Source organism: Coregonus clupeaformis, unplaced genomic scaffold (genome assembly GCF_020615455.1).
Source record: "Coregonus clupeaformis isolate EN_2021a unplaced genomic scaffold, ASM2061545v1 scaf0303, whole genome shotgun sequence".
NCBI lineage: Eukaryota > Metazoa > Chordata > Actinopteri > Salmoniformes > Salmonidae > Coregonus > Coregonus clupeaformis.
This window is the reverse complement of record NW_025533758.1, coordinates 422556-450016: the sequence shown is the minus strand read 5'-3', so window position 1 is coordinate 450016 and position 27461 is coordinate 422556. Positions and strand designations below refer to the sequence as shown.

Here is a 27461-nt window from a genome sequence, read left to right as displayed (position 1 = left end):
TTGGCCATGGCCAGAGTGAAGGAGACAGGATGAATATTAAGGACTTCCAGGTGTTTGTCAGAGACTCCCTCCAGCACATTGACCTGATGAAGGGACGACACCCCGACCTGCCAGTCTTCATCATTGGACATTCTATGGTGCGGTATCCTCTAGTCTCCTCCCTGACCAAACACTGAGATTGTATTATTGCCAGGGGCTATGGTATATTTACCTCTCAATACAGGAGAAACTGTTTTCTCAGAGGTCATAGGGCCAGGGTTACCTTACATTTACATTTACATCATTTAGCAGACGCTCTTATCCAGAGCGACTTACAAATTGGTGCATTCAACTTAAGGCTATATCCATCACACAAACATTATACAAGGCCTGCATTCAACACCCGTACACTCAGTGTGGCTCAGATGACCACATATGCTCTGACATCACAGCTTACGTGTATGCCATCATTTATTCCACAAGCTCTTGGGAGATGGTGTCCTTTGAAAGTCTAGCTTTGTAAGAACCAACAGAGTCAGGCCTTCAAAAGGATTTACTGTATGACAGACCTCGTTTCCCTTCCCCGCTGCTCTTTCCTGTCTCTGTTTGCTTGTTCTGCTGTTCTATGACTGAACTCTGCTTCTGTGACGTAAAGTCCACGAACAATGAAAACCACCTGTAGCCTATACGTCGAGATCCTCGTTGTGATAGCATCCTTTAGATTCCCTCATGCACCACCAGCTGTGCACATTAGACAGCCTTCCCCTGGTTTTGACCTGCTGTTATAATTAGACTACTTTGCTTCACTATGACTGGAACGTAGGCCATTTTAGTAGAGTAAATGTTTAGAACGTCTGGATGTAAACATTTAAACAGGATTTTTTAATGGGAAGTTATTGTAATGGAAAAGCCTGTGGAGTGAGATAAGGCTTGGCATTTTACAGGCATGTGGGCCGGCTTCCTGGACACAGATTAAGCTTAGTCTAGGACTAAAATGTATGCTCAATGGAGCTCCATTTAAAGTCATTTTTAGTCCAGGACTAGGCTTAATCTGTGTCTGGGAAACCAGCCCCAAATGTATATGAAAAAGCCATGCTTAGAACCCATGTCTGATGCCTTGAGACCATTAGACTGTAATGTACGAGCAGTGTCAAATTGTGCACTTCTTGTGTCGGGTAAATTCCACGACAACTATCGAGATTAAAGCCCTGAAGCCTGTGGTCTCAGTCAACCCAAATGGCATGTTTAAGATTACAGAAGATAATCTTAATCCAGATACAGGCTAGTCCAGATACACATAGTTCCAAAGCATCCTTTACTGCAGTGCATGCACTGACCACTGATGAATTGACCAGTGACCCTCACTGCCCTCAACAAAGACCAGTGTTGCCCTCTAATCCAAGCTAAACCTTGCTACACTGTCCACTCTCCTACTGATCTTTCACTGCTGTCCTGGTTAGTGCGCTATACAGACCCTTGCTCCTTACTGACCAATTTATCTCTCCATCCCTCCTTCTCCTCCTCTCTTTCTGTACTTACTGACCACCTAACTCATTCCTCCCTCCTTCCCCATCTCCCCCTCAGGTTCTGTACATCTGGCCCTCTTCCATTTCCAACTTCTTCAGTACCAGGCCTTTATGTAATGTCAGTATGTTAGGGCCTTACATAACCACAATCAAAGTATTCATACTGTCAGGGGTCACAACACTATGCAAGTATTTCCCCCCTCATTGCAAGAGGGGATTAGCGAGTGTTTATGTGTGTGTGTTTCTGGTGGAGGCCTCTCTGATCAGTTCCTTAAAAGAACCCCTCTGTTTCTCGCTCACCCTTCCTGCTCAACCCCCCAAAGGCCTCTCTCTTTCTTTCTCTCTCTCTCTCTATAGCATGAAACACACGAGAATCTCAAAGCCGATAGGTACTTATCACATTGGGATGCCGTTCCTTCTCTTGCTAGAACAAAAGCGTTACCTGCTGCGTGCCGAATGAGTAGTGACAAACCTACCGATTCTACTTGTAGAATCGCAATGCTCGTCAATTACATTTACGTCATTTAGCAGACGCTCTTATCCAGAGCGACTTACAAATTGGTGCATTCACCTTATAGCCAGTGGGATAACCACTTTACAATGTTTTTTTTGTTTTTTTGGGGGGGGGGGGTAGAAGGATTACTTTATCCTATCCCAGGTATTCCTTAAAGAGGTGGGGTTTCAAATGTCTCCGGAAGGTGGTGAGTGACTCTGCTGTCCTGGCGTCGTGAGGGAGCTTGTTCCACCATTGGGGTGCCAGAGCAGCGAACAGTTTTGACTGGGCTGAGTGGGAACTGTGCTTCTGCAGAGGTAGGGGAGCCAGCAGGCCAGAGGTGGATGAACGCAATGCCCTCGTTTGGGTGTAGGGACTGATCAGAGCCTGAAGGTACGGAGGTGCCGTTCCCCTCACAGCTCCGTAGGCAAGCACCATGGTCTTGTAGCAGATGCGAGCTTCAACTGGAAGCCAGTGGAGTGTGCGGAGGAGCAGGGTGACGTGAGATAATTTGGGAAGGTTGAACACCGGACGGGCTGCGGCATTCTGGATGAGTTGTAGGGGTTTAATGGCACAGGCAGGGAGCCCAGCCAACAGCGAGTTGCAGTAATCCAGACGGGAGATGACAAGTGCCTGGATTAGGACCTGTGCCGCTTCCTGTGTAAGGCAGGGTCGTACTCTCCGAATGTTGTAGAGCATGAACCTACAGGATCGGGTCACCGCCTTGATGTTAGCGGAGAAACGACAGGGTGTTGTCCAGGGTCACGCCAAGGTTCTTCGCACTCTGGGAGGAGGACACAACGGAGTTGTCAACCGTGATGGCGAGATCATGGAACGGGCAGTCCTTCCCCGGGAGGAAGAGCAGCTCCGTCTTGCCAAGGTTCAGCTTGAGGTGGTGATCCGTCATCCATACTGATATGTCTGCCAGACATGCAGAGATGCGATTCGCCACCTGGTTATCAGAAGGGGGAAAGGAGAAGATTAGCTGTGTGTCGTCTGCGTAGCAATGATAGGAGAGGCCATGTGAGGATATGACAGAGCCAAGTGACTTGGTGTATAGTGAGAATAGGAGAGGGCCTAGAACTGAGTCCTGGGGGACACCAGTGGTGAGAGCACGTGGTGCGGAGACAGCTTCTCGCCACGCCACTTGGTAGGAGCGACCGGTCAGGTAGGACGCAATCCAAGAGTGAGCCGCGCCGAAGATGCCCAGCTCGGAGAGGGTGGAGAGGAGGATCTGATGGTTCACAGTATCAAAGGCAGCAGACAGGTCTAGAAGGACAAGAGCAGAGGAGAGAGCGTTAGCTATAGCAGTGCGGAGAGCCTCCGTGACACAGAGAAGAGCAGTCTCAGTTGAATGACCAGTCTTGAAACCTGACTGGTTTGGATCAAGAAGGTCATTCTGAGAGAGATGGCAAGAGAGTTGACTAAAGATGGCACGCTCAATAGTTTTGGAGAGAAAAGAAAGAAGGGATACTGGTCTGTAGTTGTTGACATCAGAGGGATCGAGTGTTGGTTTTTTGAGAAGGGGTGCAACTCTCGCTCTCTTGAAGACGGAAGGGACATAGCCAGCGGTCAAGGATGAGTTGATCAGCGAGGTGAGGTAAGGGAGAAGGTCACCGGAGATGGTCTGGAGAAGAGAGGAGGCGATAGGGTCAAGCGGGCAGGTTGTTGGGCGGGCGGCCGTCACAAGTCGCAAGATTTTATCTGGAGAGAGAGGGGAGAAAGAAGTCAAAGCATAGGGTAGGGCAGTGTGAGCAGGACCAGCAGTGTCATTTGACTTAACAAACGAGGATCGGATGTCGTCAACCTTCTTTTCAAAATGGTTGACGAAGTCATCCACAGAGAGGGGGGATTCAGCAGGGAGGAGAAGGTGGCAAAGAGCTTCCTAGGGTTAGAGGCAGATGCTTGGAATTTAGAGTGGTAGAAAGTGGTCTTAGCAGCAGAAACAGATGAAGAAAATGTAGAGAGTAGGGAGTGAAAAGATGCCAGGTCCGCAGGGAGTCTAGTTTTCCTCCATTTCCGCTCGGCTGCCCGGAGCCCTGTTCTGTGAGCTCGCAATGAGTCATCAAGCCACGGAGCTGGAGGAGAGGACCGAGCCGGCCGGGAGGATAGGGGACATAGAGAGAAAGGATGCAGAAAGAGAGGAGAGGAGGGTTGAGGAGGCAGAATCAGGAGATTGGAAGGAGAAGGATTGAGCAGAGGGAAGAGATGATAGGATGGAAGAGGAGAGAGTAGCGGGAGAGAGAGAGCGAAGGTTGCGACGGCGCATTACCATCTGAGTAGGGGCAGAGTGAGTAGTGTTGGAGGAGAGCGAGAGAGAAAAGGATACAAAGTAGTGGTCGGAGACATGGAGGGGAGTTGCAGTAAGATTAGTGGAAGAACAGCATCTAGTAAAGATGAGGTCAAGCGTATTGCCTGCCTTGTGAGTAGGGGGGGACGGTGAGAGGGTGAGGTCAAAAGAGGAGAGGAGTGGAAAGAAGGAGGCAGAGAGAAATGAGTCAAAGGTAGACGTAGGGAGGTTGAAGTCCCCCAGAACTGTGAGGGGTGAGCCATCCTCAGGAAAGGAACTTATCAAGGCGTCAAGCTCATTGATGAACTCTCCAAGGGAACCTGGAGGGCGATAAATGACAAGGATATTAAGCTTAAATGGGCTAGTGACTGTGACAGCATGGAATTCAAATGAGGAGATAGACAGATGGGTCAGGGGAAAAATAGAGAATGTCCACTTGGGAGAGATGAGGATTCCTGTGCCACCACCCCGCTGACCAGATGCTCTCGGGGAATGCGAGAACACATGGTCAGACGAGGAGAGAGCAGTAGGAGTAACAATGTTTTCAGTGGTAATCCATGTTTCCGTCAGCGCCAAGAAGTCGAGGGACTGGAGGGTAGCATAGGCTGAGATGAACTCTGCCTTGTTGGCAGCAGAACGGCAGTTCCAGAGGCTGCCTGAGACCTGGAACTCCACGTGGGTGGTGCGTGCAGGGACCACCAGGTTAGAGAGGCAGCAGCCACGCGGTGTGAGGCGTTTGTATAGCCTGTGCGGAGAGGAGAGAACAGGGATAGACAGAGGCATAGTTGACAGGCTGCAGAAAATGGCTACAATAATGCAAAGGAGATCGGAATGAAATGAACTAAACATCTGGGAAAGGAGAGAGCGGGGCCTCCCTCACCACAACACCCAAATATAACTCTCCCAACTTCCACCTCAGAAACTATAATTGTTGTAAACTACAGCGGTTCAATGTTTTCTAGGAATAGACTAACTTAGTTTATTCAGCTAGCTACTTTGGTACAGTATTCTTCCGTGAAAATCGTCCAGGGCACCTAGTCATAAGACGCCACAGCCAGCTAGCATGCCGGACTCCAACAACACGGTTTAGCACCAATACTCGGCCACAACAAACCACAAGTGTGTCAACACGCCAAGCAGATCGTTCGTGTCCGTGTCTAACGTTGTGGGTTAGTCCCGACAGCTTGAGCGAGTCCGTCGTCAACTTATTCAGCCAGTTAGTTAGCTAGAATAGTTAGCATACTAGCTAGCCATTGCTTTCAGACAAAGAAGAAACCCCTCCTTTCACAGCACGAACACACAGAGAGAGCCAAGCTAACGTTAACTAGTCACCCATGTCCCGAATTCCTTGAACGATTCTGGCTACCAATATGTAAAAACAAAACACAAATGTAGGTTATGACTTACCCCTAGTAACTACTGTTAGCTAGCCAAGTGCAAAGCTAGCCACTGAATTGACTCAGCCAGTTCGCGTCTGTTCGCTAGGTCGTTCCAGCTATTGTTTACTAGTAGCTATCCAGGTAGCAACAAGCTAGCTAAATTTCAAGCACAGTAGCCACTTACTACCTAACGTTAACGGTTCAGACAATGAGGTTAGAAAACAGCTGAATGGTAGGCATTATTGTATGTAATTATTGTAGGCAGCCAGCTGGCGTAATTACAGGCACTCTCAGGCGTGAAACAACTATACCGTTGCTAATAGTTGCCAGTAGTTACCCGCCAGCTAGTCCAGGTAGTGGGTTAGCTAGCTAGCTTCGTGCTTCACCGGGCTCAGCCGAATACAATACTAACCTACAATAATTACATACAACAACCCACGATAACTACCTACGATAACTACCTACAATACCTAACTACAATCTAAATACATAGTTTAAGCTTTACTCGACAAAGCCCAAACTATGTATAAAGCCAAGCTTACCCGACGACCTCACCCGACAACCTCCTCCTGCTCCTGCTCCACACATATCACTCGTCAGTGGCCAACAACCTGACTTTGAGCCAATCAGAGAACACAAAAAAAGGGCAAGAATATAGCATTTTCTCCGTACATCCATGGATGAGCCAGTCACACTTCATATGCAATGTAGGCAATGGGATGGTAGCTAGCTAAGTGCACAGACGCAATCTACACAACACTAAATACATCCTCCAAGCTAGTATTGACATTATAATTAAATCACAATGGATTAGCTAGTTTCTATGAAACAGCTGCCTGTGTTAGCTGGTCCTAAGGAGTGTCCTTAGCTAGCTAGCTAGCTAGCTAGATATGTTGTGCTATCTAGCGAATATGCTAATGTTAGCTAGCTAGCTAAATATTTGGCTATGGGCTGGCACTGGCAGTATGGGGTTATGGAGAGTGAATTAAATTGTTTCTTGCTGTGGCCATCTGGCTGGTATAAATAATGGCTTTCTACAAAATAGCAACATTATCGCAGATCGCCTGCTATCTTGACCATAAGCAATACGCACGGATATGTAATGCCAAATAACACTACTGCCACGTTCTGGTTTGGAGTATTTTAACAAGGTGTTAAAACTGTTTGATGACTTCCAAAGTCTTTGCTGTGTGAACACAAAAGAGATTGACTGCGGACACTGTTCAGAGGTGCTAAGGACTGTCGGCATTTGTGGTCTCTCTTGATTAGTTATTAGAGAGATCCAAGAGATACACAGAATATATTAATTATATATACCATTTAGCAGATGCTTTTATCCAAATAAACTTAGTCATGCGTGCATACATTTTACATATGGGTGGTCCCGGGAATCGAACCCACTACCCTGGCGTTACAAGCGCCATGCTCTACCAACTGAGCGACATCTGAGCTAAATTGTATGCTTATTACTAGATAGATTTAATTGTTTGTGATCTAGCTATGTTTGTGATGCTATGTTTGATCTATTTAGAGGCTCACTTGATAAAGGTCCCAACTCTCATGAATATTCAAATGTCTGACAAAGAGAAGGCAGACAAACACTGTTCAAACAAATTGGCCTCCCAGAAAAACATCCAGAATGATCTGTGCCAAATTGATTAATTCAAGAAAGTGGTTGCACAACTCCTAATTAGTTTACCCTCGCTTATTTGATTTAAATCACAAAAGATGTCATAACTTCTCTCCCTTTTCCCCTTTCATTCAGGGTGGAGCTATTTCCATTCTGACGGCGTGTGAACGACCAAATGACTTTGCCGGCGTGGCTCTGATCGCTCCTATGGTCAAGATGAACCCAGAATCTGCCACGCCCTTCAAGGTGGGTTTCACCCATAGAAATATGCTTTACTTGCTGTCCACCCATCACCCACCCAATAACTTGAATGGGGATGCCCGTTCTATGGTTTCACCTGCACCCAGTCCCTTCTCATTTATTGAGTCACCAATGTCTACAGCTCCATGCAGCTCAGTACCATACCATTAGTTCTTACAACTACTAAACCACTGACCAGAGCTGTATTAGTTCCCTACATGCCTTTGTAATCGCTGTGGATATTCCTCTTTGTTGTCTACAGGTGTTCCTGGCTAAAGTCCTAAATCACATGGTGCCTAGTCTCTCTCTGGGCTCTATTGAGTCTAAATGGGTTTCACGGGACCAAAAACAGGTGAGACTGATCTATGGAATGTGTGTGTGTGCGTGAATGCTTGCGTGTGTGTACGTACATCCGTGCGCAAATACATTAAGCAGATGTTTAGGTTGTAGAAGTTAGGGTTAAAGAGTTTATTTAGTCACAAGGGACAACATGGTTGAATGAACAAAGAGGTGGAGATAAGTGGATAGGAGCCCATATGTCTGGGTTTGTGTGTTGTGTATGATTTGGCGTTTCAAAGGCTGTTCCACAATAGAGGCTTGACTGAGATCCAGGCCTAGGGATTTCTCATGTTGTCCAGCTCTGTTTACACCCAAAGCTACCCTTAAAAACAAGGGAAGCAACAGACAACAATGGGTGCCGGGCTCTCACCCCTCCCTCCCTTCACTACCTGTTCTGTTGAGGAAGTGCACTTATCACAACAAAGGCAGGTGCAGGTCTAGAGTGTCAAGCTTCGAGACAGAAAAGAGGTCATGAGAGTGTTATATGAGGGTGTTGCAGTTCCCCATTTGTTAATTATTCAAAGCACCAGCATATGGCCTTCGATACACTTCAGCAGTGAGTGTTAAATACTGTACATTGAATGTATTCAGGCCAGATCTTGTACAGTAGTATTTGCATGATGGGTCAATATTGAGAAAGCCAAGTACCCTGTGGGATACTATCAGTGAACGTCTAAAGGAAATTAAACATGCTCAGTGGTCACTCAACGTTCCCTTCCTTTACCCTGCAGGTTGAGGCATATGACAATGATGAGTTGAACTATCACGGTGGGATGCGTGTGTCATTTGGCATGCAGCTGATGGGCGCGGCGGCGCGGATCGAGAGAGAGGTCCCTACCATCACCTGGCCCTTCCTGCTTCTCCATGGCGACGACGACAAGCTGTGTGACATTAGAGGGTCTCAGATGATGTTTGACATGGCCCAGAGCACGGACAAGAAGATTAAGGTGGGACCAGCACCAGAGACATACAGTACCAGTCAAAAGTTTGAACACCTACTCATTCCAGAGTTTTTCTTTATTTTTACTATTTTCTACATTGTAGAATAATAGTGAAGACATCAAAACTATGAAATAATACATATGGAATCATGTAGTAACCAAAAAAGTGTTAAACGAATCAAAATATATTTTATATTTGAGATTATTCAAAGTAGCCACCCTTTGCCTTGATGACAGCTTTGCACACTCTTGGCATTCTCTCAACCATCTTCATGAGGTAGTCACCTGGAATGCATTTCAATTAACAGGTATGCCTTGTTAAAAGTTAATTTGTGGAATTTCTTTCCTTCTTAATGCGTTTGAGCCAATCAGTTGTGTTGTGACAAGGTAGGGTTGGTATACAGAAGATAGCCCTATTTGGTAAAAGACCAAGTCCATATTATAGCAAGAACAGCTCAAATAAGCAAAGAGAAACAACGGTCCATCATTACTTTAAGACTCAAGTGCAGTCGCAAAAACCATCAAGCGCTATGATGAAACTGGCTCTCATGAGGACCACCAAAGGAAAGGAAGACTCTGCTGCAGAGGATAAGTTCATTAAGAGTTACCAGCCTCCGAAATTGCAGCCCAAATACATGCTTCACAGAGTTCAAGTAACAGACACATCTCAACATCAACTGTTCAGAGGAGACTGCGTGAATCAGGCCTTCATGGTCGAATTGCTGCAAAGAAACCACTACTAAAGGACACCAATAATAAGAAGAGACTTGCTTGGGCCAAGAAACACGAGCAATGGACATTAGACGAGTGGAAATCTGTCCTTTGGTCTGATGTGTCCAAATTTGAGATATTTGGTTCCAACCGCCGTGTCTTTAAGAGACGCAGAGTGGGTGAACAAATGATCTCCGCATGTGTGGTTTCCACCGTGAAGCATGGAGGAGGAGGTGTTATGGTGTGGGGGTGCCTTTCTGGTGACACTGTCTGTGATTTATTTAGAATTCAAGGCACACTTAACCAGCATGGCTACCACAGCATTCTGCAGCGATACGCCATCCCATCTGGTTTGTGCTTAGTGGGACTATCATTTGATTTTCCAACAGGACAATGACCCAACACACCTCCAGGCTGTGTAAGGGCTATTTGACCAAGACGGAGAGTGATGGAGTGCTGCATCAGATGACCTGGCCTCCACAATCACCCGACATCAACCCAATTGAGATGGTTTGGGATGAGTTGGACCGCAGAGTGAAGGAAAAGCAACAAGTGCTCAGCATATGTGGGAACTCCTTCAAGACTGTTGGAAAAGCATTCCAGGTGAAGCTGGTTGAGAGAATGCCCAGAGTGTGCAAAGCTGTCATCAAGGCAAAGGGTGGCTACTTTGAAGAATCTCAAATATAAAATATATTTTGGTTTTAATACTTTTTTGGTTACTACATGATTCCATATGTGTTATTTCATAGTTTTGATGTCTTCTATTATTCTACAATGTAGAAAATAGTAAAAAGGTTTGACTGGTACTGTATATTTAGATCAAATATATTTAGATAAATATATAATATGGTCAAATATGTCTCTGACTAGCACTGCACACAGGCCAAAACCAGACATTTCAACAGATGTGAATAGCTCAGACACAAAATCATACAAACTGATATAGACAAGCCAGTATATTTAGAAAGTACACCATCTTATCTGCTCTTGAACTTTTCTATTTTCTGCTCTTGAACATTCTGTATTTGTTTCACTGGCTGTTCCAAGGGGGAGAATAGAGAGGGGGGAACAGAGAGGGGGGGCAGTGAGAATGAGAGGGGGGAACAGAGAGTGTAAGAGGAGGGGAACAGAGAGAGTGAGAGGGGGGGAACAGAAAGAGTGAGAGGGGGGGAACAGAAAGAGTGAGAGGGGGGGAACAGAAAGAGTGAGAGGGGGGGAACAGAAAGAGTGAGAGGGGGGAACAGAAAGAGTGAGAGGGGGGGACAGAAAGAGTGAGGGGGGAATAGAGAGAGAGAAAGAAGAAAAGAGAGAGAGAGAGGGGAACAGAGAGAGAGAGAGACAAACTCTTTGAATTGAATTGATGGGGGAACAGAGCGAGTGAGGGGGGGAACAGAGCGAGTGAGGGGGGGAACAGAGCGAGTGAGAGGGAGGAACAGAGCGGGGGAGGGCAGAGAGAGAGAGGAGGGGAACAGCGAGAGAGGGAAGATAGAGAGAGAGAGAGGAACAGCGGAACAGGGGGAATAAACAGAGAGAGAGAGAGGGGGGAACATAGAGAGAGAGAGAGCACTGTATATATACATAATATGACATTTGAAATGGCTTTATTCTTTTGGAACTTCTGTGTGTAATGTTTACTGTTAGTTTTTATTGTTTATTTCACTTTTGTTTACTATCTACTTCACTTGCTTTGGCAATGTTAACATACGTTTCCCATGCCAATAAAGTCCTTAAATTGAAATTGAATTGAGAGAGAGAGAGAGAGGGGGGAACAGAGAGAGAGCGAGCGAGAGGGGACAGAGAGGGGGGGACAGAGAGAGAGAAGGGGGGGGGCAGCGAGAGAGGGGGAACAGAGAGAGAGGGGAACAGAGATTCATCAAAACAGGAACATTTTACATTTGGCTAGAAATTCAAAAGGAAATAATAATATAATAATAATATGCCATTTAGCAGACGCTTTTATCCAAAGCGACTTACAGTCAAGCGTGCATACATTTTTTTTGTGTATGGGTGGTCCCGGGGATCGAACCCACTACCTTGGCGTTACAAGCGCCGCGCTCTACCAGCTGAGCTACAGAGGACCACATGATCTCAACAGAGAAAAATGTCCTCCTGTGTGCTACCTATATCCCCCCACTAGAATCCCCATACTTTAATGAAGACAGCTTCTCCATCCTGGAGGGGGAAATCAATCATTTCCAGACCCAGGGACATGTAGTAGTCTGTGGCGACCTAAATGCCAGAACTGGACAAGAACCTGACACCCTCAGCACACAGGGGGACAAACACCTTCCTGGAGGTGACAGCATTCCCTCCCCCATATGCCCCCCTAGGCACAACTACGACAACATAACCAACAAAAATGGGTCACGACTCCTGAAGCTCTGTCGCACACTGGGTATGTACATAGTCAATGGTAGGCTTCGAGGGGACTCCTATGGTAGGTACACCTATAGCTCATCTCTTGGCAGTAGTACTGTAGACTACTTTATCACTGACCTCAACCCAGTCTCTCAGAGCGTTCACAGTCAGCCCACTGACACCCTTATCAGACCACAGCAAAATCACAGTCTACTTGAACAGAGCAATACTCAATCATGAGGCATCAAAGCAAAAAGGAACTGAATAATATTAAGAAATGCTATAGATGGAAGGAAAGTAGTGTTTAAACCTACCAAAAAACAATTAGGCAACAACAAATTCAATCCATTCTAGACAACTTCCTGGACAAAACGTTCCACTGTAATAGTGAAGGTGTAAACTTGGCAGTAGAAAACCTAAACGGTATATTTGACCTCTCAGCTTCCCTATCAAATCTAAAAATCTCTAACAGAAAACCGAAGAAAAGTAACAACAGTGATACATTGTTTGATGAATAATGCAAAAACCTAAGAAAGAAATTGAGAAACCTATCCAACCAAAAACATAGAGACCCAAAAAACCTGAGCCTACGCCTTCACTATGGTGAATCACTAAAACAATACAGAAATACACTACAGAAAAAGAAGGAACAGCATGTCAGAAATCAGCTCAATGTAATTGAAGAATCCATAGACTCTAACCACTTCTGGGAAAATTGGAAAACACTAAACAAACAACAACACGAAGAACTATCTATCCAAAATGGAGATGTATGGGTAAACCACTTCTCCAATCTTTTTGGCCCTATAACAGAGAACAAACAGCAAAAAAATATACATGATCAAATGCAAATCTTAGAATCAACTATTAAAGACTACCAGAACCCAATGGATTCTCCAATTACATTGAATGAACTACAGGACAAAATACAAACCCTCCAACCCAAAAAGGCCTGTGGTGTTGATGGTATCCTCAATGAAATGATAAAATATACAGACCACAAATTTCAATTAGCTATACTTAAACTCTTTAACATCCTTAGCTCTGGCATCTTCCCCAATATTTGGAACCAAGGACTGATCACCCCAATCCACAAAAGTGGAGACAAATTTGACCCCAATAACTACCGTGGGATATGCATCAACAGCAACCTTGGGAAAATCCTCTGCATTATCATTAACAGCAGACTAATTCATTTCCTCAGTGAAAACAATGTACTGAGCAAATCTGAAATTGGCTTTTTACCAAATTACCGTACGACAGACCACGTATTCACCCTGCACACCCTAATTGACAAACAAACAAACCAAAACAAAGGCAAAGTCTTCTCATGCTTTGTTGATTTCAAAAAAGCTTTTGACTCAATGAGGGTCTGCTATACAAATTGATGGAAAGTGGGGTTGGGGGAAAAACATACGACATTATAAAATCCATGTACACAAACAACAAGTGTGCGGTTAAAATTGGCAAAAAACACATTTCTTTCCACAGGGCCGTGGGGTGAGACAGGGATGCAGTTTAAGCCCCACCCCCTTCAACATATACAGTGGGGGAAAAAAGTATTTAGTCAGCCACCAATTGTGCAAGTTCTCCCACTTAAAAGGATGAGAGAGGCCTGTAATTTTCATTATAGGTACACATCAACTATGACAGACAAAATGAGGGAAAAAAATCCAGAAAATCACATTGTAGGATTTTTAATGAATGTATTTGCAAATTATGGTGGAAAATAAGTATTTGGTCAATAACAAAAGTTTCTCAATACTTTGTTATATACCCTTTGTTGGCAATGACACAGGTCAAAAGTTTTCTGTATGTCTTCACAAGGTTTTCACACACTGTTGCTGGTATTTTGGCCCATTCCTCCATGCAGATCTCCTCTAGAGCAGTGATGTTTTGGGGCTGTCGCTAGGCAACACGGACTTTCAACTCCCTCCAAAGATTTTCTATGGGGTTGAGATCTGGAGACTGGCTAGGCCACTCCAGGACCTTGAAATGCTTCTTACGAAGCCACTCCTTCATTGCCCGGGCGGTGTGTTTGGGATCATTGTCATGCTGAAAGACCCAGCTACGTTTCATCTTCAATGCCCTTGCTGATGGAAGGAGGTTTTCACTCAAAATCTCACGATACATGGCCCCATTCATTCTTTCCTTTACACGGATCAGTCGTCCTGGTCCCTTTGCAGAAAAACAGCCCCAAAACATGATGTTTCCACCCCCATTCTTCACAGTAGGTATGGTGTTCTTTGGATGCAACTCAGCATTCTTTGTCCTCCAAACACGACGAGTTGAGTTTTTACCAAAAAGTTATATTTTGGTTTCATCTGACCATATGACATTCTCCCAATCCTCTTCTGGATCATCCAAATGCACTCTAGCAAACTTCAGACGGGCCTGGACATGTACTGGCTTAAGCAGGGGGACACGTCTCGCACTGCAGGATTTGAGTCCCTGGCGGCGTAGTGTGTTACTGATGGTAGGCTTTGTTACTTTGATCCCAGCTCTCTGCAGGTCATTCACTAGGTCCCCCCCATGTGGTTCTGGGATTTTTGCTCACCGTTCTTGTGATCATTTTGACCCCACGGGGTGAGATCTTGCGTGGAGCCCCAGATCGAGGGAGATTATCAGTGGTCTTGTATGTCTTCCATTTCCTAATAATTGCTCCCACAGTTGATTTCTTCAAACCAAGCTGCTTACCTATTGCAGATTCAGTCTTCCCAGCCTGGTGCAGGTCTACAATTTTGTTTCTGGTGTCCTTTGACAGCTCTTTGGTCTTGGCCATAGTGGAGTTTGGAGTGTGACTGTTTGAGGTTGTGGACAGGTGTCTTTTATACTGATAACAAGTTCAAACAGGTGCCATTAATACAGGTAACGAGTGGAGGACAGAGGAGCCTCTTAAAGAAGAAGTTACAGGTCTGTGAGAGCCAGAAATCTTGCTTGTTTGTAGGTGACCAAATACTTATTTTCCACCATAATTTGAAAATAAATTCATAAAAAATCCTACAATGTGATTTTCTGGATTTTCTTTCTCTCAATTTGTCTGTCATAGTTGACGTGTAGCTATGATGAAAATTACAGGCCTCTCTCATCTTTTTAAGTGGGAGAACTTGCACAATTGGTGGCTGACTAAATACTTTTTTCCCCCACTGTATATCAACTAATTGGCGAGGGCACTAGAACAGTCTGCAGCACCCGGCCTCACCCTACTAGAATCTGAAGTCAAATGTCTACTGTTTGCTGATGATCTGGTGCTTCTGTCACCAACCAATGAGGGCCTACAGCAGCACCTAGATCTTCTGCACAGATTCTGTCAGACCTGGGCCCTGACAGTAAATCTCTGTAAGACAAAAATAACGGTGTTCCAAAAAAGGTCCTGTTGCCAGGACCACAAATACAAATTCCATCTAGACACCATTGCCCTAGAGCACACAAAAAACTATGCATACCTCGGTCTAAACATCAGCACCACAGGTAACTTCCACAAAGCTGTGAACGATCTGAGAGACAAGGCAAGAAGGGCCTTCTATGCCATCAAAGGGAACATCAAATTTGACATACCAATTAGGATCTGGCTAAAAATACTTTAATCAGTTATAGAACCCATTGCCCTTCATGGTTGTGAGGTCTGGGGTCCGCTCACCAACCAAGAATTCACAAAATGGGACAAACACCAAATTGAGACTGCATGCAGAATTCTGCAAAAACATCCTCTGTGTACAACGTAAAACACCAAATAATGCATGCAGAGCAGAATTAGGCCAATACCCGCTAATTATCAAAATCCAGAAAAGAGCCGTTAAATTCTATAAACACTTAAAAGGAAGCGATTCCCAAACCTTCTATAACAAAGCCATCACCTACAGAGAGATGAACTTGGAGAAGACTCCCCTAAGTAAGCTGGTCCTGGGGCTCTGTTCACAAACACAAACAGACCCCACAGAGCCCCAGGACAACAACAACAACAACAACAACAGGGGAGGGAATGGCCGGCAGGGATGTAGAGCATGGCATTTGCAACGGCAGGGTTGTGGGTTTGATTCCAGTATAAAAAATAAAATGTATGCACTCACTAACTGTAAGTCGCTCTGGATAAGAGCGTCTGCTAAATGACTAAAATTGTCACGATCGTTAACGGAAGATACGGACCAAGGCGGCGCGTGATAAGCGTACATTTTATTAAGTACTTAACACGACACAAAACAAACGATACGTGAAGTCCTAGGTTACACAAAACAAACCTTTACGGAACAAGATCAACACCGACTAGTGCCAAACAGGCTGCCTAAGTATGGTCCCCAATCAGAGACAACGAGATACAGCTGCCTCTGATTGGGAACCACCCTGGCCAACATAGATCTAAACGATCTAGAACATCAACATAGAAAATATGACATAGAAACTCCACACCCTGGCTCAACATTTAAGAGTCCCAAAGGCGCGGACTGCGACCGCGCCACACAAACACAACAGGGTAGGGGCCGGGTGGGCATTCCGCCTCGGAGGTGGATCCGGCTCCGGGCGTGACCACCACTTTCTCTCCACCTCCCCGTTGCGCCCCTGGTCTGGTCTGGCACCGCTGACTGGAGCCGGACCCGATGACGGTGTATCGATCTGTACAGGCTCCGGACTGGAGCCGCTGGCCGGAGCTGGACTGGGCACCGGTGGAGCGGATTGCTCTGGCTCCGGAGTGGATCCGCTGACAGGAGTTGGACCAGACCCCGGTGGAGCGGATTGCTCTGGCTCCGTAGTGGAGCAGCTGACCGGTGCCGGACCAGGCACCGGTGGAACAGGCACGGGCCGTGCCGGACTGGACACACTGGCTTGGTGCGGGGAGCAGGAGTGGGCCGGACCGGGCTGACGACGCGCACCACTGGCTTGGTGCGGGGAGCAGGAGCGGGCCGGACCGGGCTGACGACGCGCACCACTGGCGGGGAGCAGGAACGGGCCGCACCGGGCTGACGACGCGCACCACTGGCTTGGTGCGGGGAGCAGGAATGGGCCGGACCGGGCTGACGACCCGCACCACTGGCTTGGTGCGAGGGACAGGAACAGGCCGGGCTGGACTGGGAACACGCACCATTGGCTTGGTGCGGGGAGCAGGAACAGGCCGGACCGGGCTGGCGACGCGCACCACTGTCTTGGTGCGAGGGGCAGGAACAGGCCGGACCGGGCTGGCGACGCGCACCACTGGCTTGGTGCGAGGGACAGGAACAGGCCGGGCTGGACTGGGAACACGCACCACTGGCTTGGTGCGGGGAGCAGGAACAGGCCGGGCTGGACTGGGAACACGCACCACTGGCTTGGTGCGGGGAGCCGGAACGGGCCGGGCCGGACTGTGGAGGCGGACTGGAGGTCTGGAGCGAAGAGCTGACACAACCCATCCTGGCTGAATGCCTACTTCCACACAATACGGGTGAGGCTTCAGCACAGGACGTACGGGGCTGTGCACTCGTACTGGCGCTACAGCACGTGGCACTGGCGCAGGATATACGGGACCGAGGAGGCGTACTGGAGACCACGAGCGTTGAGCCGGCACACCCCGTCCTGGCTGAATGTCCGTCTTTGCACGACACGTGCGTGGTGCTATCACAGGACGTACAGGACTGTGCCGGAACACTCGTGGCACAGTACGTGGCTGCGCATAACACGAGCCTGCCCAGTCACACACTTCCTAGCCTGAGTACGGGGAGTTGGCTCTGCTCTAACCCTCCGCCAACCACCCTTTTAGCCCCCCCACAAAAAATTATTGGGGCTGTCTCTCGGGCTTCCTCCTCGGCCGGTACCCTCTGCGTTGCCGCTGCTCCTCTCTATAGCGCGCCTCCACAGTCTCCTCCCAAGGACGGCGATCCATTCCGGCCTGAATCTCCTCCCAAGTCCAGGATCCCTTCCCGTCCAGGATCTACTCCCAGGTCCAGGCTGTCTGTTCCTGGACACGCTGCTTGGTCCTCTTTTGGTGGGATCTTCTGTCACGATCGTTAACGGAAGATACGGACCAAGGCGCAGCGTGATAAGCGTACATTTTATTAAGTACTTAACACGACACAAAACAACAAACAAACGATACGTGAAGTCCTAGGTTACACAAAACAAACCTTTACGGAACAAGATCCCAACACCGACTAGTGCCAAACAGGCTGCCTAAGTATGGTCCCCAATCAGAGACAACGAGATACAGCTGCCTCTGATTGGGAACCACCCTGGCCAACATAGATCTAAACGATCTAGAACATCAACATAGAAAATATGACATAGAAACTCCACACCCTGGCTCAACATTTAAGAGTCCCCAGAGCCAGGGCGTGACAAAAATGTCAAATGTAACACAATTAGACCCAACCAAATCATAAGAAAACAAAAAGAGAATTACTTGACACATTGGAAAGAACAAACAAAAAAACTGAGCAAACTAGAATGCTATTTTGCCCTAAACAGAGAGTACACAGTGGCAGAATACCTGACCACTGTGACTGACCCAAACTTAAGGAAAGCTTTGACTATGTACAGACTCAGTGAGCATAGCCTTGCTATTGAGAAAGGCCGCCGTAGGCAGACCTGGCTCTCAAGAGAAGACAGGCTATGTGCACACTGCCCACAAAATGAGGTGGAAACTGAGCTGCACTTCCTAACCTCCTGCCAAATGTATGACCATATTAGAGACACATATTTCCCTCAGATTACAGCGATCCACAAAGAATTCGAAAACAAACCCAATTTTGATAAACTCCCTTATCTACCGGGTGAAAAACCACAGTGTGCCATCACAGCTGCAAGATTTGTGACCTGTTGCCACAAGAAAAGGGCAACCAGTGAAGAACAAACACCATTGTAAATACAACCCATATTTATGTTTATTTATTTTCCCATTTGTACTTTAACTATTTGCACATTGTTACAACACTGTATATATACATAATATGACATTTTAAATGTCTTTATTCTTTTGGAACTTCTGAGTGTAATGTTTACTGTTAATATTTGTTTATTTCACTTTTGTTTACTATCTACTTCACTTGCTTTGGCAATGTTAACATACGTTTCCCATGCCAATAAAGCCCTTAAATTGAATTGAATTGAAATTGAGAGAGCGAGGGGGGGAACAAAGAGAGGGGGTGGGGGAACAGAGAGAGGGGGCGTAACAGATAGAGAGCGAATGAGGGGTGAGCTAATCGTGTGTGTGTCAGGGTTTCAGTTAGCTGGTAATAGCCGGCTTTTGTCCGATAAAAAAATAGAAAAGCTGATGAATAAAATTAGCGCCGGCCAATTGTCCAGAAGAAGAAGAAAAAATCCCTTTGCAAAATAATGCATTTTAGCCTATTAATTAATGGAAATACCAGTCAATGAAAATACATTTGACTGGTCATGCTTATCGGTCTATAGGTTAATATGCATAATTTAGTGGAATTAAATTGGCGCATGTGTACAGTATATTCGTTATGTATCTTATTTATCACACGCAAACAGTATACAGATACAGAGCCTGAGTGGAAAATGTGTCTGACAGCACAAGAGCTGCTTCTGCAGCATCTTGTGGTGCTTTCAAGACAACTGGGAACTCTGAAAAATATGAGGTCAAATCATGACGTCAGTGAACTTTTGGTCAGAAAGTCGGAGCACTAGAAGGAGGCCCGAGTTCTCGAGTTGGAATTCCGAGTTGGATGACCGTTCAAAACGATTTTTCCCAGTCGGAGTTCGTTTTTTTCCCCAATTCCCAGTTGTCTTGAACGCACTGAAGTCGGAAGGCGGCTATTTCCGTGTTCCCAGTTCCTATTTGTTTTGAACGCTGCGTCAAACGGCAACAGACGGCAGGCTTCATCAGCGCATCACACACCACTTTGCAATGTGCTGGAGGCAGTATGCATTTTGAAAACATACTTAATTGTTTGAGACCTTTTAATACATATTATGAGGCATGTCTTACCTTGCTTCAAAGTAGCCTGTTAAATCTTCTCTCTTTCTACATTTCTAACGGATATTTTCATCTCTGTCACATGGAACCGCTCATATGTGCAGTGCCCTTTTGAAAACGGTGTTTTCCCGCTAATTACATAATAGAATGAACATTTGCTTATAGTCTACTGTCTCGTGCGCATTGCTGTGCTTATAATGTGAAAAAACAAGTTTATCAAAATGTTAAGCTAAATGTTCTGATCTGTTGCATCAGACTCAATGCTTTAAAAAAAGATATGTAGCCTATGCCTACTGGTTGTATGAATGTGGGATCTATCGTCCCACAACTGTCCCTGTGTCTGTTTGGAATAGCCCATTTCTTTCTCGACAAGCTGACCAATAGAATAGGTAGCCTAAACTTTTCTACTATAGTAGATTGACATAGGCTAGTGATTTTGCTGTCTTTCTTGTCTTGTTGGCTGAGGAAAAGTAAATGTGGATAGTTATTCTAACATGTTCAAAGTGTTGTACAAATAGATACACAAGGTAGATGGATTATTTTAAATATGTTATTGGACCATAAACAGATATGGCTCATTAACCTTTACGGACCAAATAATGATGATCCACAATTCTTTGACAATATATATAATAAATTATCAAGCCTGCAAGCAACTCAAGATAATATTATTATGGTGGGGGATTATAATACTGTTTTAAATAGCTCAATGGACCGTAAAGGAAATCACACCACAAACAATCACCCACATGCTCTTAAGGAAATTGTGAATGTCATGGATACATTAGAACTAGTAGATATATGGAGGCTTAAATATACTGATCTAGTGAGATATACAGTGGGGAGAACAAGTATTTGATACACTGCCGATTTTGCAGGTTTTCCTACTTACAAAGCATGTAGAGGTCTGTCATTTTTATCATAGGTACACTTCAACTGTGAGAGACGGAATCTAAAACAAAAATCCAGAAAATCACATTGTATGATTTTTAAGTAATTAATTTGCATTTTATTGCATGACATAAGTATTTGATACATCAGAAAAGCAGAACTTCATATTTGGTACAGAAACCTTTGTTTGCAATTACAGAGATCATACGTTTCCTGTAGGTCTTGACCAGGTTTGCACACACTGCAGCAGGGATTTTGGCCCACTCCTCCATACAGACCTTCTCCAGATCCTTCAGGTTTCGGGGCTGTCACTGGGCAATACGGACTTTCAGCTCCCTCCAAAGACTTTCTATTGGGTTCAGGTCTGGAGACTGGCTAGGCCACTCCAGGACCTTGAGATGCTTCTTACGGAGCCACTCCTTAGTTGCTCTGGCTGTGTGTTTCGGGTCGTTGTCATGCTGGAAGACCCAGCCACGACCCATCTTCAATGCTCTTACTGAGGGAAGGAGGTTGTTGGCCAAGATCTCGCGATACATGGCCCCATCCATCCTCCCCTCAATACGGTGCAGTCGTCCTGTCCCCTTTGCAGAAAAGCATCCCCAAAGAATGATGTTTCCACCTCCATGCTTCACAGTTGGGATGGTGTTCTTGGGGTTGTACTCATCCTTCTTCTTCCTCCAAACACGGCGAGTGGAGTTTAGACCAAAAAGCTCTATTTTTGTCTCATCAGACCACATGACCTTCTCCCATTCCTCCTCTGGATCATCCAGATGGTCATTGGCAAACTTCAGACGGGCCTGGACATGCGCTGGCTTGAGCAGGGGGACCTTGCGTGCGCTGCAGGATTTTAATCCATGACGGCGTAGTGTGTTACTAATGGTTTTCTTTGAGACTGTGGTCCCAGCTCTCTTCAGGTCATTGACCAGGTCCTGCCGTGTAGTTCTGGGCTGATCCCTCACCTTCCTCATGATCATTGATGCCCCACGAGGTGAGATCTTGCATGGAGCCCCAGACCGAGGGTGATTGACCGTCATCTTGAACTTCTTCCATTTTCTAATAATTGCGGCAACAGTTGTTGCCTTCTCACCAAGCTGCTTGCCTATTGTCCTGTAGCCCATCCCAGCCTTGTGCAGGTCTACAATTTTATCCCTGATGTCCTTACACAGCTCTCTGGTCTTGGCCATTGTGGAGAGGTTGGAGTCTGTTTGATTGAGTGTGTGGACAGGTGTCTTTTATATAGGAAACGAGTTCAAACAGGTGCAGTTAATACAGGTAATGAGTGGAGAACAGGAGGGCTTCTTAAAGAAAAACTAACAGGTCTGTGAGAGCCGGAATTCTTACTGGTTGGTAGGTGATCAAATACTTATGTCATGCAATAAAATGCAAATTAATTACTTAAAAATCATACAATGTGATTTTCTGGATTTTTGTTTTAGGTTCCGTCTCTCACAGTTGAAGTGTACCTATGATAAAAATTACAGACCTCTACATGCTTTGTAAGTAGGAAAACCTGCAAAATCGGCAGTGTATCAAATACTTGTTCTCCCCACTGTACATGGCGGAGACTGAATCAAGCTAGTCGTCTTGACTTCTTTCTTATCTCATTCTCGTTGGCACCAAAAGTAAAAAAAAAAGTGTTGATAGGGGACAGAATGCGGTCGGACCATCATATAATTGGCATATACATTACTCTTACTGAATTTCCACGTGGGCGAGGATATTGGAAATGTAATCAAAGCCTATTGGATGATAATTTATTTATAATTAGAACAAAGGAATTTATAACAGACTTTTTCCAACATAACATAGGTACAGCAAATCCCCTTATTGTATGGGACACCTTTAAATGTGCCTTTAGAGGCCATGCAATTCAGTACTCATCTCGAAAACAAAAGCAATTTAGGTCAAAAGAGTTTATACTAAGAAAGGAAATAGAAAGTCTAACAGAACAGATAGATGGCAATAAAAACTGTAACATAGAGGCTCAGAATAAATTAGAGGAAAAACAAAAAGAAATGGAGAAACTTATTCAAGAAAGATCAAGTGTAATATATTATAAAAATAAAGCAAACTGGATGGAATATGGGGAAAAATGCACAAAATTATTTTTTTATCTTCAACATAGGAATGCTACCAAAAAGAACTTAATGAAACTGGTTACAATTGACGGAGTCACCCATAATTCACCAAATGATATTTTGAAGGAAGAAACAAAGTACTTTAAGCAAATGTTTTCTTTTCAGTCGCCTCCATCTCCTCTAACTGAAGCTAATTGTAGAGATTTTTTTTCTATTGATAATGTCAAATTAACAGCCACACAGAAAGACTCATGTGAAGGTGAAATTACAGAGGAGGAACTTCTGGATGCAATTAAAGACTTTAAGTCTGGGAAAACTCCAGGGTTGGATGGCATACCAGTCGAGGTATACCAAACCTTTTTTGATATACTAAGAGGACCGTTATTAGCATGTTTTAACCACTCCTATGTAAATGGTAGATTATCTGACACTCAAGAAGAAGGTCTGATCTCATTATTACTGAAACAGGATACAAGTGGAAAATATAAAGATCCAGTCCATTTACAAAATTGGAGGCCCCTTACACTTCAGTGTTGTGATGCAAAAATCCTAGCAAAATGTATAGCGCATAGAATTAAAAAGGTATTGTCGGATATTATTCATTCTAATCAGACAGGTTTTTTACATGGAAGATACATTGGAGATAATATAAGGCAAGTATTGGAAACAATAGAACACTATGGAAAAATATGGGAAACCAGGCCTGCTATTCATAGCAGACTTCGAAAAGGCATTTGATAAAGTTCGACTGGGGTTTGTATATAAATGCCTGGAGCATTTCAATTTTGGAGAATCTCTTATAAAATGGGTCAAAATCATGTATAGTAACCCTAGGTGTAAAATAGTAAATAATGGCTATTTCTCAGAAAGTTTTAAACTGTCAAGAGGAGTGAAACAAGGTTGTCCACTATCGGCATATCTATTTATTGTGGCCATCGAGATGTTAGCTATTAAAATCAGATCCAATAATAATATCAGAGGATTAGAAATACAGGGCTTAAAAACAAAGGTGTCATTGTACGCTGATGATTCATGTTTTCTTTTAAATCCACAACTAGAATCCCTCCACAGCCTCATAGAGGATCTAGATACATTTTCTAACCTCTCTGGATTACAACCAAATTATGACAAATGTACTATATTACGTATTGGATCACTAAAAATAAAAAATTTACATTACCATGTAGTTTACCAATAAAATGGTCTGATGGTGATGTGGATATACTCGGAATACATATCCCAAAGGAAATAAATGATCTCACTTCAATAAATTTTAATAGAAAGTTAGCAAAAATAGATAAGGTCTTACTACCATGGAAAGGAAAATACCTGTCAATTTGTGGAAAAATCACCCTGATTAACTCTTTAGTATTATCCCAGTTTACCTATTTGCTTATGGTCTTGCCTACGCCTAGCGAACAGTTTTTTTAATTATATGAGAAAAAAATATTCAATTTTATTTGGAACGGCAAGCCAGACAAAATTAAAAGAGCATATTTATATAATGAATATGAATTCGGAGGACAGAAATTATTAAATATTAAAGCATTAGACCTATCACTAAAAGCTTCAGTCATACAAAAGTTATACTTAAATCCGAACTGGTTCTCAAGCAAATTAGTAAGATTGTCTCACCCAATGTTCAAGAAAGGCCTTTTTCCCTTTATTCAGATTACAACCACTCACTTTCAGTTATTTGAAAAGGAAATAATCTCCCAAATGTCACTATTTCTAAAACAAGCCATAGAAAGTTGGTTGCAATTTCAATTTAATCCTCCAGAAACGACAGAACAAATAATGCAACAAATATTGTGGTTAAATTCAAATTTACTAATTGACAAAAAACCTTTCTTTTTTGACAGAATGTTTAAAAAAGGTATAATCTTCGTAAATGATATCATTGGTAGGACTGGTTGAGTTATGTCGCACATGCAGCTGACAAAAACATATGGAAATGTCTGCTCTACCCAAAATTACAACCAAATAATTGCAGCCTTACCGCAAAAGTGGAAGAGGAAAGTGGAAGGGGGAGAAAGTAAGGAACTTGTCTGTCGGCCTTGCATTAAAGAACATAATTGGTTAAGGAAAACTGTGATAAATAAAAAAGTATATAAGTTTCACTTAAGGACCAAAGGATTGACAGCCGTCCCATATAGATTGCAAAATAGTTGGGAAGAGGTCTTTGACGTACCGATCCCATGGCATAGTGTTTATGAACTGACACGCAAAACGACACCGGATTCAAAAATTAGAATCTTTCAATTTAAATTATTATATAAAATTCTTGCTACCAATAGAATGTTATTTATATGGGGGATACAATCTTCCCAGCTCTGCAGATGTTGCTGTGAAGAGACAGAATCATTAGATCATTTGTTTTGGTTCTGTCCATTTGTAGCTTGTTTTTGGACACAGGTCCAAGGAATGGCTAAAGGATTGCAATATTTACCTGGAACTAACCTTGCAGATAGCATTACTGGGTGATCTGAAAAGTCATAGTCAATCAATCAATAATATAATAATAGTTTTAGCAAATTTTTTTATTTTTAATTCACAATCTGTAGAAGCAATGAGAATAGAAAGGTTCAGAACTTTTGTAAAACATCACAGTATGGTTGAAATATATATGGCAAATAGAAATCCTATATGGATGGTGTTAAGAGATAGATGGGAGGTATTGAATAGAGTTGAAGGATGGGACTAATAACAAATAACAACAAATAATAACAAAGATAGCTAATAATGTAAGCATACTGTGTCCATAATAAGTATATAGGTTGTATGTTGGGAGCTTTTGGGAAAGAGCACAGTTAGAAAGATATGGCATATAGAAGCAAACCGGATGGACATCATGAAAATGATCGGAGAGGTTGAGAGTAGAAGAAGTTCAGGAGCAATAAAAAATAAAATAAATAAAAATATATATAATATAATTATTGTAAAATTAACTCTGTCCATAAGGTGTAGATAGTAAGTATAGACCGGAAGTAGAGGCCTGGGCATTGTTGTTCACTAATTTACTCCAAGTAGGGAAAGGATGGTGGGGTTGAAAAGTAATAAAGGGGAGTATATATATATATATATATATATATATATATATATATATATATATATATATATATATATATATATAAAAAATATATAAAAAACATGGGGGATTGGAAGTGATGCAGACAATTACATTGATAGAAGATACAATCTATCTGCAATATTAAGCTGATCCATTCCCCCCCAAAAAAGAGAGAAAAAAAGTGCACATCAGAATTCAGTAAGAAGGACATCGTTGCATCCTCTCTTGCATGTTCTGTCATCTGAGCACCGTGGGTGGACGCCCTAATCAGGTTATGCACCAAATGCATATGGGTCCGATACATTTCTCAAATGTCTGGTAAATAAAAATGTTGCCGGTCAAATTTCCGGCGCCACATTTTCCTAACGGAAACCCTGGTGTGCGTGTGTGTTGTCTCTCTCTTTCAGGTGTATGACGGAGCATACCACGCCCTGCACCATGAACTCCCAGAGACAGCGGCGTCGGTGCTGAAGGAAGTCACTGGCTGGATCTCTGAGCGTCTCTCTGTGTCTCCTTCTCAGGGCTCCTAGTCTCCTCCTCCTCTACACCCCCCAACCCACCCAACCCACTGTATGACCTTTCTACATTTGTACTGACAGCACATACTCTACTGCTAGCCGACCAGTAGCGTCCATTTGCAGTACAAATGTAGTTAACTGCACCTTACCCCAGCCCTGTGCTAGTCAGTCACTTCAAAGCTCTTGGTCCTCTGGGGAGAAGAGGAGGGTGAGAGGTCAGGAGAAGAGGAGGGTGAGAGGTCAGGAGGCCCACAGGAGGTTACCTTAAGGTCAACTTGTCAGTGACCTTTGACCGCCATGGCCAGTGTAGGGACGTCCTGATTTTCTAGGCTGTACATTGGGGACAACAGCTGTGCCCCAGCTGCCAGGCGGCAGTTCATAGTACATATATCAGCCATGTCTCCCTGTACTGAGTTCAAAGAGAACCATGCTGAGAGCTGGGCCAGGCGCAATTCACAGAGGTATTTTCTTTCTCCTTTGTAACCACAGTGATCAATAGGCCAACAAAAACATGTTGAATTCCCCCAGGCTGAGGTGTTCCCTTTTGTGTGTTGTCATGGAGACAACTGGCCTTTGTTATCCCCACCGTATCTCAGATCCTTTGTTCATAGTCAAACATTTTGGACTTGTTTGAACACCCTACTTCCCAGACTGCCAGACTGCTGCCACCAGTGATCATCTATCAGAACTGCAGGGTATAGGTGGCTGCACCCCAAGACTGAAAAGTTGCCGGTTACTATGGCAACACCTCAGAAAACCCCAATGAAAAAAATGCTGAATCCATTAGAGCGCCACACTAAGGTGAGGCATGCTGTGAATCATTATACAGTACATGCTGTGTACAGACAAAGGCGTCACTTCGCTGCAGTTTTCTCTGTATTGATATAGATGACAGGGCCTCAATGCACCACCTGCAACCTCACCATTTATCTGTGTTTCTCCATAGTCTGCATTGCTAAGGACTAATACAGATTTTAATGTGTAATGTAAAATATCCATGTTACTGATATTCCTCCTATTTTGAATGGTGGAAGTTGTTTTGTAAGGGAAAGACTGTTGAATCCAATTGGCCGATGCGTTGAGCATTTAATAAAGTGAAATTCAATTGGCTA

General features: G+C 44.2%; 1 protein-coding gene across 1 annotated transcript; it reads left to right on the top strand.

Moving 5' to 3' along the window:
* LOC121545491 (monoglyceride lipase) lies at positions 1-27461 on the top strand (the record flags this gene model as incomplete). The annotated part of the gene is given in 5 exon segments (XM_045214743.1): positions 1-137; positions 7433-7543; positions 7800-7889; positions 8608-8823; positions 26239-27461. Coding segments are annotated over 5 exon segments (677 nt in total), but the record flags the coding sequence as incomplete, so codon positions are not given.